Below are 15,346 nucleotides of genomic sequence, written 5' to 3'. Positions count from 1 at the left end.
TTAAACCTCCATGTATATCTCACTAGGTCAGGATATTAAACCTCCATGTATATCTCACTAGGTCAGGATATTAAACCTCCTCCATGTATATCTCACTAGGTCAGGATATTAAACCTCCTCCATGTATATCTCACTAGGTCAGGATATTAAACCTTCTCCATGTATATCTCACTCGGTCAGGATATTAAACCTCCTCCATGTATATCTCACTAGGTCAGGATATTAAACCTCCATGTATATCTCACTAGGTCAGGATATTAAACCTCCATGTATATCTCACTAGGTCAGGATATTAAACCTCCTCCATGTATATCTCACTAGGTCAGGATATTAAACCTCCTCCATGTATATCTCACTAGGTCAGGATATTAAACCTCCATGTATATCTCACTAGGTCAGGATATTAAACCTCCTCCATGTATATCTCACTAGGTCAGGATATTAAACCTCCTCCATGTATATCTCACTAGGTCAGGATATTAAACCTCCTCCATGTATATCTCACTTGGTCAGGATAGTAAACCTCCTCCATGTATATCTCACTAGGTCAGGATATTAAACCTCCTCCATGTATATCTCACTAGGTCAGGATATTAAACCTCCTCCATGTATATCTCACTAGGTCAGGATATTAAACCTCCTCCATGTATATCTCACTAGGTCAGGATATTAAACCTCCTCCATGTATATCTCACTAGGTCAGGATATGAAACCTCCTCCATGTATATCTCACTAGGTCAGGATATTAAACCTCCTCCATGTATATCTCACTAGGTCAGGATATTAAACCTCCTCCATGTATATCTCACTAGGTCAGGATATTAAACCTCCATGTATATCTCACTAGGTCAGGGTATTAAACCTCCTCCATGTATATCTCACTAGGTCAGGATATTAAACCTCCATGTATAAATATTTTGTCTTGCCCAGTCAACCTGTCTCCTCCTTTTCATCTACACTGATTGAAGGGGATTTAACAGGGGACATCAATAAGAGATCATAGCTTTCACCTGGTCAGTCTGTCATGGAAAGAGCAGGTATTCATAATGTTTTGTACACTCAGTGTCTATGCATAGTCCTGGTCAGTCTGTCATGGAAAGAACAGGTGTTCATAATGATTTGTACGCTCAGTGTCTATGCATAGTCCTGGTCAGTCTGTCATGGAAAGAGCAGGTGTTCATAATGATTTGTACGCTCAGTGTCTATGCCAGAGGAAATATATAATTTCTCTCATAGTTTTGGTCAGTGAATTAAAGAATGTAATGGATGTGATTAAAATAAGCTATTATATTAACTATGAAGACCACAACATACTGTGTTTTTTAAGATTGGATGATTTCTATGTATTGTTGGTTCAGTGAGTGGGAGAGGCAGTGAGTGAATTATACAAATAGTAGCCTATTCCCGAATAGAGTACCATTTGCTATTCCCTAAATAGTGTACTACTTTTGACCTTGACCCATAGGGCTCTGGTTAAAAGTAGTGCACTATGTGTAGGGAATAGGGAGCCATTCAGGATGTAACCAGGGAGTTTCCTGATTCTAAAGCTCTGCCCAGTGCCCCTTTGCCAATATCAATATTTAATCACTGAACGGCACCCAGAAGCTACCCAGGTAACTAAACATAGTGAACCACATGGTCCAAATAGCATTCTAATCCCTATATGGTGCACTGCTTTTGACCAGGGCTCATAGGGTTGTGGTCAAAAGCAGTGCACTATATACGGGATAAGGTGCCATTCTGGTACGTAGAGATATTGACACGGCCTTAACCCTGGTCCTGCTGTATGTGGAGCACTATCAGAAGAAATCAACACAGGGCATTACCGTAACACGATCTCAGTCCAAATGAGTCATTACTCTGTCATTAGTGCAGATTACACAGAAATGTGGACCTATGAGCAATTTGGTTGAAATGTATTCAAAGCCGTTTTAAAATGTATGCATTTTATATGCATTTATCATAATATAGGTCATATCTTATCAGTGAAATCTGTCTTCAAACAATAAATGCCAACAGAATACAGTACTACGATGCATTCCTTTTATTTTGAGGAGACACAATGTAACGTTCCTAAAACCATACAGTATTCATTGGATGGATGACCTATTGCATTGTAGAAGTGCCATACAAAACACTTGAAGCCCTCAATAGGTTGACAGTTAGACACATAGCCAAGCAGTTTCCTATCTCTCACTTTCAATGTAAATACCACCAACACTACAGGGGTTCTGTAAAAAAAAAGAAAAATAAACATTTGACATGAAAAAGACTGACACAGAGGTGACAGCTATCTGACAGCTATCTGACACAGAGGTGACAGCTATCTGACAGCTATCTGACACAGAGGTGACAGCTATCTGACACAGAGGTGACAGCTATCTGACAGCTATCTGACACAGAGGTGACAGCTATCTGACAGCTATCTGACACAGAGGTGACAGCTATCTGACAGCTATCTGACACAGAGGTGACAGCTATCTGACAGCTATCTGACACAGAGGTGACAGCTATCTGACACAGAGGTGTCAGCTATCGGACACAGAGGTGTCAGCTATCGGACACAGAGGTGTCAGCTATCTGACACAGAGGTGTCAGCTATCTGACACACAGGTGTCAGCTATCTGACACACAGGTGACAGCTATCTGACACAGAAGTGACAGCACAGAGCTCCAATGTTGCAATACTTAAAAAATGCATCATTAGTTATGGATAGGTGTTAGCATAGCAAGGTTACCACCCGAACATCACTTGAACCAATTTAGATCTGTGATTACTTGAAGAAAGCTAGGAAAGAAGAAAGGAACATAGACTCTGTGGGGAGGTTGTTGAGGTCATAGGTCACTTTGGCAGAGGAGTGGCAGCGGTGAGGGACAAACAGAGCAGACTGACTATCCCCACTGGGTTCAATGTGGATGTACGCACAGCACAGTTGACCGGTAGATTGACAGCTTCAGTTGGTGTTCTAGAGTGTTCCAGAAGCTCCACTGGTGTTCTGGAGCCTTCTGGAAGCCTGCTGGATGGTTCTGGTTCTAGAGTGTTCTGGGACCTTCTGGAAGCCTGCTGGGTGGTTCTGGTTCTAGTCTTGTCCTCCACACAGCATCAGCAGGGTCTTACGGTAGTCCCCTGAGGTATCACCCTGAGAGAGGAAGCAGCAGCTTTTAGGAACTTACTAAAACAGACTCCGTCCCAAATGGCACTATGTAATAATAGGGGACCATTTGGGATGCATACACATTTAACACACAAGGAGAGGAAGGAGTATTTAGGGTCTCTTTTACTGAGTGTTTATACAGTATATGTTATTATATCATATATTATATAATTAAACAATAAGGCCTGAGGGGGTGTGGTATATGGGCAATATACCACGGCTAAGGGCTGTTCTTAGACCCGACGAATCGTGGTATACGGTCTGATTTACCACGGATGTCAGCCAATCAGCATTCAGGGCTCGAACCACCCAGGTTATAATCTTATAAACTGGGTTGTTTTTACTCTTATAATTACGTTGGTAAACAGTTTATAATAGCAATAAGGCACCTCAGGGGTTTGTGGTATATTGGCCAATATCATATATTATATAGCTATATAAATATTCTAAGTTATTCAGAGTGGGGTAATCAGTTAGGTATATGAACAGCTCCCACAGTAAAAACATTGTCAACTCAATAATGTCACACAGACACAGTAACACAGAGACACACACAGTACATCACACAGATACAGTAACACAGAGACACACACAGTACATCACACAGACACAGTAACACAGAGACACACACAGTACATCACACAGATACAGTAACACAGAGACACACACAGTACATCACACAGACACAGTAACACAGAGACACACACAGTACATCACACAGACACATTAACACAGAGACACACACAGTACATCACACAGACACAGTAACACAGAGACACACACAGTACATCACACAGACACAGTAACACACACAGTACATCACACAGACACAAGTAACACAGAGAAACACACAGTACATCACACAGACACAGTAACACAGAGACACAGTACATCACACAGACACACAGGGTTAGTGGACAGACATTTATAGAAAGCAAAGACGTTATAACTTGTCAGAATCTAAGTTCAAAATTGGTTTTGAAATACATTATATTAGCAAAACGGCAATTTACTTTACGCTGACAGCAATAAAGAATGTCTCCGGATCGGGTTAGATTGTATTTTTATGACACAACTGTATTTACAGCAAGTGAGACTCTTTCAACCAATCCGTATATCAACCCCCACCATTCCATTATAGCTCTTAAATCCTCCTCTGGTACATAGATAATATCATTGACATTATTTAAGGGCCACCCTCACCTGCAGAAGTTAGTACTGGTGTACGTGTCCCAAATAGAACCCTACTCTATGTTCTATATAGTGCACTACTTTCAACAAGGGCCCATAGAAGAACAGGGTGCCATTCAGTACACAACCCTGGTCTTTTACATGTGAGAGCCAGTATAGACCTGTTATTGGGCACTTCCTGGCTCGACATCTTCCAGCCAATCACGGGTGTCGGCCTATAGAGAGGAAGTCGAGCATGCAGGGGAAATTCCTAAACAGCTGTATGGCAGCTGCAGCCCCACAAGCCCCGCCCAACACAGGAAGCTATAGAGCACCGTTCCCCGTTCCACCCGTCTCGACAAAAATAGGATGTGTAGCAGCACAGTAGTACAACAGAAAACAGGACACTCGCGCACGCGCACACGCACACGTCGAGTGTTACTCGACATGTAAAATATGAAAACTTACAACCATGGTTTCTACCTGGATGAATTCATGGAGAGAGCAGTCGTGAGTCTCCTTGAACTCTTTGCGGATATTGAAAAGGTCGACTTCACTGCGTGAGACCATGATGCGGATCAGAGCCCTGTCGTCTGTGCCAATACACTGCAGAGGATAGAGAAAACATGTTTATACATGTATACTGATCAAAAATATATAAAATACCCCCCCCCCCCAAAAAAACAACTCTAATTTCATAAGGCCCTAATCTATGGATTTCACATGACTGGGAATACAGATATGCATCTGTTGGTCACAGATACTGAAAACAAAATGTGCCTCAGGATCTTATCGCAGTCTTTTTGTGCATTCAAATTGCTATTGGTAAAATGTTCATCGTAGCTTATGCCTGCCCATACCATAACCCCATCATGGGGCACTCTGTTCACAACGTTGACATCAGCAAACCGCTCACCCACACGACGCCGTACACGTGGTCTGCGGTTGTGAGGCCGGTTGGATGTACTCCAAAATTCTCTAAAACGACGTTGGAGACGGCTTATGGTAGAGAAATGAACATTAAATTATCTGGCAACAGCTCTGGTGGACATTCCTGCAGTCAGCATGTCAATTGATGCTCCCTCAAATCTTGAGACATCTGTGGAATTGTGTTGTGTGACAAAACTGCACATTTTAGAGTGGCCTTTTATTGTCCCCAGCACTTTTATTGTCCCCAGGTGCACCTGTCTAATGATCATGCTGTTTAATCAGCTTCTTGATATGCCACACCTGTCAGGTGGATTGATTATCTTGGTAAAGGAGAAATACAGGCTAACAGGGATGTAAACAAATTTGTTCACAACATTTGAGAGAAATAATATTTTTGTGTGTATGGAACATTTCTGGGAGCTTTTATTTCAGCCCATGAAACATGGGACCAACACTTTACATGTTGTGTTTATATTTTAGTTCAGTGTAGTTGGATCCCTAGTATTCACAGTCGATGAAGCAACAGCTATACTCTTTCTGGGGTCCACACACACAATACAAAACAACACAAAACACACAATACAATACAAAACACAATACAAACTACACAATACAAACAACACAAAACACAAAAACACAAAACACAATACAAAACACAATATAATACAAAACACAACACAAAACACAATGCACAATACAAACACAACAACACAAAACACAATACAAACAACACAAACAAACAACACAAAACACAAAAACACAAAACACAATACAAAACACAATAAAAAAACAACACAAAACACAATATACAATACAAAACACAAGAACACAAAACACACTACAAAACAAAAACACACTACACAATACAAAACACAACAAAACACAAAACATACACAGCCTGCTCTAGCAGGTAGACAGAAACAACAACATGAAGTGCTTAGAAAATCCATCCCCTTTAGGCCTGCTAGTACTAACAGCTAGCCTAGTTAAAAACTGGATTTATCTAGCTATCCACAGGGCAGTGAAACATGGCTGGACTGCGATGGGAGCCGTTTCTAAAAGCAGCAGAAATAGACCTACCTGCATGGCTTTGTACAGGCGCTCAGCAATGTAACTAGGCTGGTTCTTTACACTCCGAACTGCAACGAGAAAGAGAAATATGATAGGTCAACAAAAAAACTAAATATTACAATATCCAAACCTGTAAGATGTAATTTGTCAACAGCCTCAATGGCCTATACTCCACTCTGGGGTCAAGGGCCTAACTACAAAAAACAGTGTATGCACAGCCATCCAATCAAGGGCCTTACCTATGCCATACATGGCCTGTTTCACGTCTCCAGACATCTCCTTCTTGATGATCTGTTCAATGTCCTTATTGCTGCATCGGACAAACTCTTGGAATACTGAAAAAAATAAAAAAATGACATGCCAATCATCGATCGTAAAAGCCAGATATCGAGGCTTGTATGTCCAATAATATGTCTATCTAATATTGCATTAGTGATAAACAGTGTTTCTCTGGTAACTCTCTGAGATGTGGTCAGTAGTGATAAAAGTGTTTCTCTGGTAACTCTCTCTGAGATGTGGTCAGTAGTGATAAACAGTGTTTCTCTGGTAACTCTCTCTGAGATGTGGTCAGTAGTGATAAACAGTGTTTCTCTGGTACCTCTCCTGAGATGTGGTCAGTAGTGATAAACAGTGTTTCTCTGGTACCTCTCCTGAGATGTGGTCAGTAGTGATAAACAGTGTTTCTCTGGTAACTCTCTCTGAGATGTGGTCAGTAGTGATAAACAGTGTTTCTCTGGTAACTCTCTCTGAGATGTGGTCAGTAGTGATAAACAGTGTTTCTCTGGTAACTCTCTCTGAGATGTGGTCAGTAGTGATAAACAGTGTTTCTCTGGTAACTCTCTCTGAGATGTGGTCAGTAGTGATAAACAGTGTTTCTCTGGTAACTCTCTGAGATGTGGTCAGTAGTGATAAACAGTGTTTCTCTGGTAACTCTCTCTGAGATGTGGTCAGTAGTGATAAACAGTGTTTCTCTGGTAACTCTCTCTGAGATGTGGTCAGTAGTGATAAACAGTGTTTCTCTGGTACCTCCCTGAGATGAGGTCAGTAGTGATAAACAGTGTTTCTCTGGTAACTCTCCTGAGATGTGGTCAGTAGTGATAAACAGTGTTTCTCTGGTAACTCTCTGAGATGTGGTCAGTGGTGATAAACAGTGTTTCTCTGGTAACTCTCTGAGATGTGGTCAGTAGTGATAAACAGTGTTTCTCTGGTACCTCTCCTGAGATGAGGTCAGTAGTGATAAACAGTGTTTCTCTGGTAACTCTCTCTGAGATGTGGTCAGTAGTGATAAACAGTGTTTCTCTGGTAACTCTCCTGAGATGTGGTCAGTAGTGATAAACAGTGTTTCTCTGGTAACTCTCTGAGATGTGGTCAGTAGTGATAAACAGTGTTTCTCTGGTACCTCTCCTGAGATGAGGTCAGTAGTGATAAGCAGTGTTTCTCTGGTAACTCTCTCTGAGATGTGGTCAGTAGTGATAAACAGTGTTTCTCTGGTAACTCTCTCTGAGATGTGGTCAGTAGTGATAAACAGTGTTTCTCTGGTAACTCTCTCTGAGATGTGGTCAGTAGTGATAAACAGTGTTTCTCTGGTAACTCTCTCTGAGATGTGGTCAGTAGTGATAAACAGTGTTTCTCTGGTAACTCTCTCTGAGATGTGGTCAGTAGTGATAAACAGTGTTTCTCTGGTAACTCTCCTGAGATGTGGTCAGTAGTGATAAACAGTGTTTCTCTGGTACCTCCCTGAGATGAGGTCAGTAGTGATAAACAGTGTTTCTCTGGTAACTCTCTCTGAGATGTGGTCAGTAGTGATAAACAGTGTTTCTCTGGTACCTCTCCTGAGATGAGGTCAGTAGTGATAAGCAGTGTTTCTCTGGTAACTCTCTCTGAGATGTGGTCAGTAGTGATAAACAGTGTTTCTCTGGTAACTCTCTCTGAGATGTGGTCAGTAGTGATAAACAGTGTTTCTCTGGTAACTCTCTCTGAGATGTGGTCAGTAGTGATAAACAGTGTTTCTCTGGTAACTCTCTGAGATGTGGTCAGTAGTGATAAACAGTGTTTCTCTGGTAACTCTCTCTGAGATGTGGTCAGTAGTGATAAACAGTGTTTCTCTGGTAACTCTCCTGAGATGTGGTCAGTAGTGATAAACAGTGTTTCTCTGGTACCTCCCTGAGATGAGGTCAGTAGTGATAAACAGTGTTTCTCTGGTAACTCTCTCTGAGATGTGGTCAGTAGTGATAAACAGTGTTTCTCTGGTACCTCCCTGAGATGAGGTCAGTAGTGATAAACAGTGTTTCTCTGGTAACTCTCTGAGATGTGGTCAGTAGTGATAAAACAGTGTTTCTCTGGTACCTCTCCTGAGATGAGGTCAGTAGTGATAAACAGTGTTTCTCTGGTAACTCTCCTGAGATGTGGTCAGTAGTGATAAACAGTGTTTCTCTGGTAACTCTCTGAGATGTGGTCAGTAGTGATAAACAGTGTTTCTCTGGTAACTCTCTGAGATGTGGTCAGTAGTGATAAACAGTGTTTCTCTGGTACCTCTCCTGAGATGAGGTCAGTAGTGATAAACAGTGTTTCTCTGGTAACTCTCTCTGAGATGTGGTCAGTAGTGATAAACAGTGTTTCTCTGGTAACTCTCTCTGAGATGTGGTCAGTAGTGATAAACAGTGTTTCTCTGGTAACTCTCTGAGATGTGGTCAGTAGTGATAAAACAGTGTTTCTCTGGTACCTCTCCTGAGATGAGGTCAGTAGTGATAAACAGTGTTTCTCTGGTAACTCTCCTGAGATGTGGTCAGTAGTGATAAACAGTGTTTCTCTGGTAACTCCCTGAGATGTGGTCAGTAGTGATAAACAGTGTTTCTCTGGTAACTCTCTCTGAGATGTGGTCAGTAGTGATAAACAGTGTTTCTCTGGTAACTCTCTGAGATGTGGTCAGTAGTGATAAAACAGTGTTTCTCTGGTACCTCTCCTGAGATGTGGTCAGTAGTGATAAACAGTGTTTCTCTGGTAACTCTCTCTGAGATGTGGTCAGTAGTGATAAACAGTGTTTCTCTGGTAACTCTCTCTGAGATGTGGTCAGTAGTGATAAACAGTGTTTCTCTGGTAACTCTCTCTGAGATGTGGTCAGTAGTGATAAACAGTGTTTCTCTGGTAACTCTCTCTGAGATGTGGTCAGTAGTGATAAACAGTGTTTCTCTGGTACCTCTCCTGAGATGTGGTCAGTAGGGATAAACAGTGTTTCTCTGGTAACTCTCTGAGATGTGGTCAGTAGTGATAAACAGTGTTTCTCTGGTAACTCTCTCTGAGATGTGGTCAGTAGTGATAAAACAGTGTTTCTCTGGTAACTCTCCCTGAGATGAGGTCAGTAGTGATAAACAGTGTTTCTCTGGTAACTCTCCTGAGATGTGGTCAGTAGTGATAAACAGTGTTTCTCTGGTAACTCTCCTGAGATGTGGTCAGTAGTGATAAACAGTGTTTCTCTGGTAACTCTCTGAGATGTGGTCAGTAGTGATAAACAGTGTTTCTCTGGTAACTCTCTGAGATGAGGTCAGTAGTGATAAACAGTGTTTCTCTGGTAACTCTCTGAGATGAGGTCAGTAGTGATAAACAGTGTTTCTCTGGTAACTCTCTCTGAGATGTGGTCAGTAGTGATAAACAGTGTTTCTCTGGTACCTCTCCTGAGATGAGGTCAGTAGTGATAAACAGTGTTTCTCTGGTAACTCTCTGAGATGTGGTCAGTAGTGATAAACAGTGTTTCTCTGGTAACTCTCCTGAGATGTGGTCAGTAGTGATAAACAGTGTTTCTCTGGTACCTCTCCTGAGATGAGGTCAGTAGTGATAAACAGTGTTTCTCTGGTACCTCTCCTGAGATGTGGTCAGTAGTGATAAACAGTGTTTCTCTGGTACCTCTCCTGAGATGTGGTCAGTAGTGATAAACAGTGTTTCTCTGGTAACTCTCCTGAGATGTGGTCAGTAGTGATAAACAGTGTTTCTCTGGTAACTCTCTCTGAGATGTGGTCAGTAGTGATAAACAGTGTTTCTCTGGTAACTCTCCTGAGATGAGGTCAGTAGTGATAAACAGTGTTTCTCTGGTACCTCTCCTGAGATGTGGTCAGTAGTGATAAACAGTGTTTCTCTGGTAACTCTCCTGAGATGTGGTCAGTAGTGATAAACAGTGTTTCTCTGGTAACTCTCTCTGAGATGTGGTCAGTAGTGATAAACAGTGTTTCTCTGGTAACTCTCCTGAGATGTGGTCAGTAGTGATAAACAGTGTTTCTCTGGTACCTCTCCTGAGATGTGGTCAGTAGTGATAAACAGTGTTTCTCTGGTACCTCTCCTGAGATGTGGTCAGTAGTGATAAACAGTGTTTCTCTGGTACCTCTCTGAGATGTGGTCAGTAGTGATAAACAGTGTTTCTCTGGTACCTCTCCTGAGATGTGGTCAGTAGTGATAAAACAGTGTTTCTCTGGTAACTCTCTGAGATGTGGTCAGTAGTGATAAAACAGTGTTTCTCTGGTAACTCTCTGAGATGAGGTCAGTAGTGATAAACAGTGTTTCTCTGGTAACTCTCCTGAGATGTGGTCAGTAGTGATAAACAGTGTTTCTCTGGTAACTCTCCTGAGATGAGGTCAGTAGTGATAAACGGTGTTTCTCTGGTAACTCTCCTGAGATGTGGTCAGTAGTGATAAACAGTGTTTCTCTGGTACCTCTCCTGAGATGTGGTCAGTAGTGATAAACAGTGTTTCTCTGGTACCTCTCTCTGAGATGTGGTCAGTAGTGATAAACAGTGTTTCTCTGGTAACTCTCTGAGATGTGGTCAGTAGTGATAAACAGTGTTTCTCTGGTAACTCTCCTGAGATGTGGTCAGTAGTGATAAACAGTGTTTCTCTGGTAACTCTCCTGAGATGTGGTCAGTAGTGATAAACAGTGTTTCTCTGGTAACTCTCTGAGATGAGGTCAGTAGTGATAAACAGTGTTTCTCTGGTAACTCTCCTGAGATGTGGTCAGTAGTGATAAACAGTGTTTCTCTGGTAACTCTCCTGAGATGAGGTCAGTAGTGATAAACGGTGTTTCTCTGGTAACTCTCCTGAGATGTGGTCAGTAGTGATAAACAGTGTTTCTCTGGTACCTCTCCTGAGATGTGGTCAGTAGTGATAAACAGTGTTTCTCTGGTACCTCTCCTGAGATGTGGTCAGTAGTGATAAACAGTGTTTCTCTGGTAACTCTCCTGAGATGTGGTCAGTAGTGATAAACAGTGTTCCTCTGGTACCTCTCCTGAGATGTGGTCAGTAGTGATAAACAGTGTTTCTCTGGTACCTCTCCTGAGATGTGGTCAGTAGTGATAAACAGTGTTTCTCTGGTAACTCTGAGATGTGGTCAGTAGTGATAAACAGTGTTTCTCTGGTAACTCTCTCTGAGATGTGGTCAGTAGTGATAAACAGTGTTTCTCTGGTAACTCTCCTGAGATGTGGTCAGTAGTGATAAACAGTGTTTCTCTGGTACCTCTCCTGAGATGTGGTCAGTAGTGATAAACAGTGTTTCTCTGGTACCTCTCCTGAGATGAGGTCAGTAGTGATAAACAGTGTTTCTCTGGTAACTCTCCTGAGATGAGGTCAGTAGTGATAAACAGTGTTTCTCTGGTAACTCTCCTGAGATGTGGTCAGTAGTGATAAACAGTGTTTCTCTGGTAACTCTCCTGAGATGTGGTCAGTAGTGATAAACAGTGTTTCTCTGGTAACTCTCCTGAGATGTGGTCAGTAGTGATAAACAGTGTTTCTCTGGTAACTCTCCTGAGATGTGGTCAGTAGTGATAAAACAGTGTTTCTCTGGTACCTCTCCTGAGATGTGGGAAGCTCCTGGTACAGAGGATACTCATGAACTTAATCTCCATGTCGTCAGAGTCTTCGTTACAGGCATCGGCCAGTTCCTGAAAAGAGCATCAACAATATTCCACAATAAACCCCATTGAAAATGGAACGAGCGACAGTCATGTTGCATGATGTACTCGGTCCCGTGTAGCTCAGTTGGTAGAGCATGGCGCTTGCAACGCCAGGGTTGTGGGTTCGTTTCCCACGGGGGGCCAGTACAAAAAAGTATGAATGTATGTACTTGTAAGTCGCTCTGGATAAGAGCGTCTGCTAAATGACTTAAATGTAAATGTACTCACCTGGGCGTCCACCAGTGCTCTGTCCCAGTCGGCTGGACCCTGCTCTCTCGCCCCCTGGGGGGAGGAAGAGCACAGCGGGTATTTTTTTATGTAGAACAGACTTCACTCATTCCTATAGAATATATATGGACGGCCATATTATGGCCCTTTGTTTTGTAGACGTATGAGGGAATAAACGTTACCTGCACCAGCGATGTGAGGATCTGACTGAAGCGTCCTGAGGTGTCCGACTGGATAGCTTCCTCCATGCTCTTCTTATAGCCTGCAAGACATCAGACCAAGGTCAATACATGGTTATTATTCATGCATCATAGCTGTTTATAGCTACAACACCCTTTTAATGCTTTAGTGTGTTATGGTTTAGTAACAGCTACTAGAACAACTGGCTCCCCCTAAAGGCAGCAATAGGTACTACAGTTCAAAGAGCAAATCAAATTGTATTAGTTAGTGTACACATATTATGCAGATGTTATCGCAGGTGCAGAGAAATGCGGATGTTTCTAGCTCCAACAGTGTAGTATTACTTAACAATACAAAAAAAAATACACACAAATACCACAACAAATAAAAAATTAAGAAAATAAGAAATATCCGAAAGAGTGATGTCAGAGTCCGTAATATAAATATCATGGTACCAATAATTGCTATATGCATATACAGTACCAGTCAAAAGTTTGGACACACCTACTCATTCAAGGGTTTTTCTTTATTTTTACTATTTTCTACATTGTAGAATAATAGTGAAGACATCAAAACTATGAAATAACAAATATGGAATCATGTAGTAACCAAAAAAAAATATATTTTATATTTGAGATTCTTCATAGTAGCCACCCTTTGCCTTGATGACAGCTTTGCACACTCTTGACATTCTCTCAACCAGCTTCATGAGGTAGTCACCTGGAATGCATTTCAATCAACCAGGTGTGCCTTGTATAAAATTAATTTGTGGAATTTCTTTCCTTCTAAATGCGTTTGTGCCAATCATCTGTGTTGTGACAAGGTAGGGGTGGTATACAGAAGATAGCCCTATTTGGTAAAAAACCAAGTCCATATTAGGGCAAGAACAGCTCAAATAAGCAAAGAGAAACGACATTCCATCATTACTTTAAGACATGAAGGTCAGTCAATCCAGAAAAGTGCAGTCGCAAAAACCATCAAGCGCTACGATGAAACTGTCTCTCATGAGGACCGCCACAGGAAAGGAAGACCCAGAGTTACCTCTGCTGCAGAGGATACGTTCATTAGAGTTACCAGCCTCAGAAATTGCAGCCCAAATAAATGCTTCACAGAGTTCAAGTAACAGACACATCTCAACATCAACTGTTCAGAGGAGACTGTGTGAATCAGGCCTTCATGGTTGAATTGCTGCAAAGAAACCAATACTAAAGGACACCAATAATAAGAAGATACTTGCTTGGACCAAGAATCACAAACAATGGACATTAGACCGGTGGAAATCTGTCCTTTGGTCTGATGAGTCCAAATTTGACATTTTTGGTTCCAAACGCTGTGTCTTTGTGAGACGCAGAGTAGGTGAACGGATGATTTCCGCATGTGTGGTTCCCACCGTGAAGCATGGAGGAAGAGGTGTGGGGGTGCTTTGCTGGTGACACTGTCTGTGATTTATTTAGAATTCAAGGCACACTTAACCAGCATGGCTACCACAGCATTCTGCAGCGATACACCATAGTAAAAATAAAGAAAAACCCTTGAATGAGTAGGTGTGTCCAAACTTTTAACTGGTACTGTATATACACAGCACATACTGTATGTATATACTGGTGTGTATAGACAGTATATGAAAATGTGTACAGCAGTAGTTATATAGGATGAGCCTTGACTAGAATACAGCTTATACATATGAAATGAGAAAACAGCATGTAAACATTATTAAAGTGACCCGTGTTCCATGACTATGTACATAGGGCAGCAGCCTCTAAGGTGCAGGGCAGAGCAGGGTTACCCATTTCATATGTATATACTGTATTCTAGTCAAGGCTCCTCCTATATAACTACTGCTGCCCAGACCGACTTTGGGAAGCCTAGGGGTAGAGTACAGGCTGGTAGCTGGCTAGTATCAGTGACTAAGGTTCAGGGCAGGGTACTGGGTGGAGGCCGGCTAGTATCAGTGACTAAGGTTCAGGGCAGGGTACTGGGTGGAGGCCGGCTAGTAACAGTGACTAAGGTTCAGGGCAGGGTACTGGGTGGAGGCCGGCTAGTAACAGTAACTAAGGTTCAGGGCAGGGTACTGGGTGGAGGCCGGCTAGTAACAGTGACTAAGGTTCAGGGCAGGGTACTGGGTGGAGGCCGGCTAGTAACAGTAACTAAGGTTCAGGGCAGGGTACTGGGTGGAGGCCGGCTAGTAACAGTAACTAAGGTTCAGGGCAGGGTACTGGGTGGAGGCCGGCTAGTAACAGTAACTAAGGTTCAGGGCAGGGTACTGGGTGGAGGCCGGCTAGTAACAGTGACTAATGTTCAGGGCAGGGAACTGGGTGGAGGCTGGCTAGTAACAGTAACTAAGGTTCAGGGCAGGGTACTGGGTGGAGGCCGGCTAGTAACAGTAAATACTGTTCAGGGCAGGGTACTGGGTGGAGGCCGGCTAGTAACAGTAACTAAGGTTCAGGGCAGGGTACTGGGTGTAGGCCGGCTAGTAACAGTAACTAAGGTTATGGGCAGGGTACTGGGTGGAGGCCGGCTAGTAACAGTAACTAAGGTTCAGGGCAGGGTACTGGGTGGAGGCCGGCTAGTAACAGTAACTAAGGTTCAGGGCAGGGTACTGGGTGGAGGCCGGCTAGTAACAGTAACTAAGGTTCAGGGCAGGGTACTGGGTGGAGGCCGGCTAGTAACAGTAACTAAG

The 15,346-nt window shown here is 42.5% G+C and overlaps 1 protein-coding gene across 1 annotated transcript in view; it reads right to left on the bottom strand.

Moving 5' to 3' along the window:
• Positions 1 to 2,029: 2,029 nt before the first annotated feature.
• The window catches only part of LOC120062508 (annexin A6-like), a 49,242-nt gene continuing 35,925 nt past the window's right edge, over positions 2,030 to 15,346 (bottom strand). The window contains exons 19-25 of the mRNA XM_039012530.1: positions 12,669 to 12,748; positions 12,487 to 12,540; positions 12,153 to 12,246; positions 6,566 to 6,661; positions 6,336 to 6,394; positions 4,809 to 4,931; positions 2,030 to 3,140 (exon numbers count right to left, since the gene is read on the bottom strand). Of these exons, the coding sequence (XP_038868458.1) occupies positions 3,081 to 3,140; positions 4,809 to 4,931; positions 6,336 to 6,394; positions 6,566 to 6,661; positions 12,153 to 12,246; positions 12,487 to 12,540; positions 12,669 to 12,748 (566 nt within the window). The 3' untranslated portion in view covers positions 2,030 to 3,080. The remainder of the gene's footprint in view (positions 3,141 to 4,808; positions 4,932 to 6,335; positions 6,395 to 6,565; positions 6,662 to 12,152; positions 12,247 to 12,486; positions 12,541 to 12,668; positions 12,749 to 15,346) is intronic.

The sequence above is a fragment of the Salvelinus namaycush genome, chromosome 17, assembly GCF_016432855.1.
Source record: "Salvelinus namaycush isolate Seneca chromosome 17, SaNama_1.0, whole genome shotgun sequence".
Taxonomy (NCBI): Eukaryota; Metazoa; Chordata; class Actinopteri; order Salmoniformes; family Salmonidae; genus Salvelinus; species Salvelinus namaycush.
The sequence above is the reverse complement of the archived record's forward strand: the minus strand, read 5'-3'. Positions and strand labels throughout refer to the sequence as shown.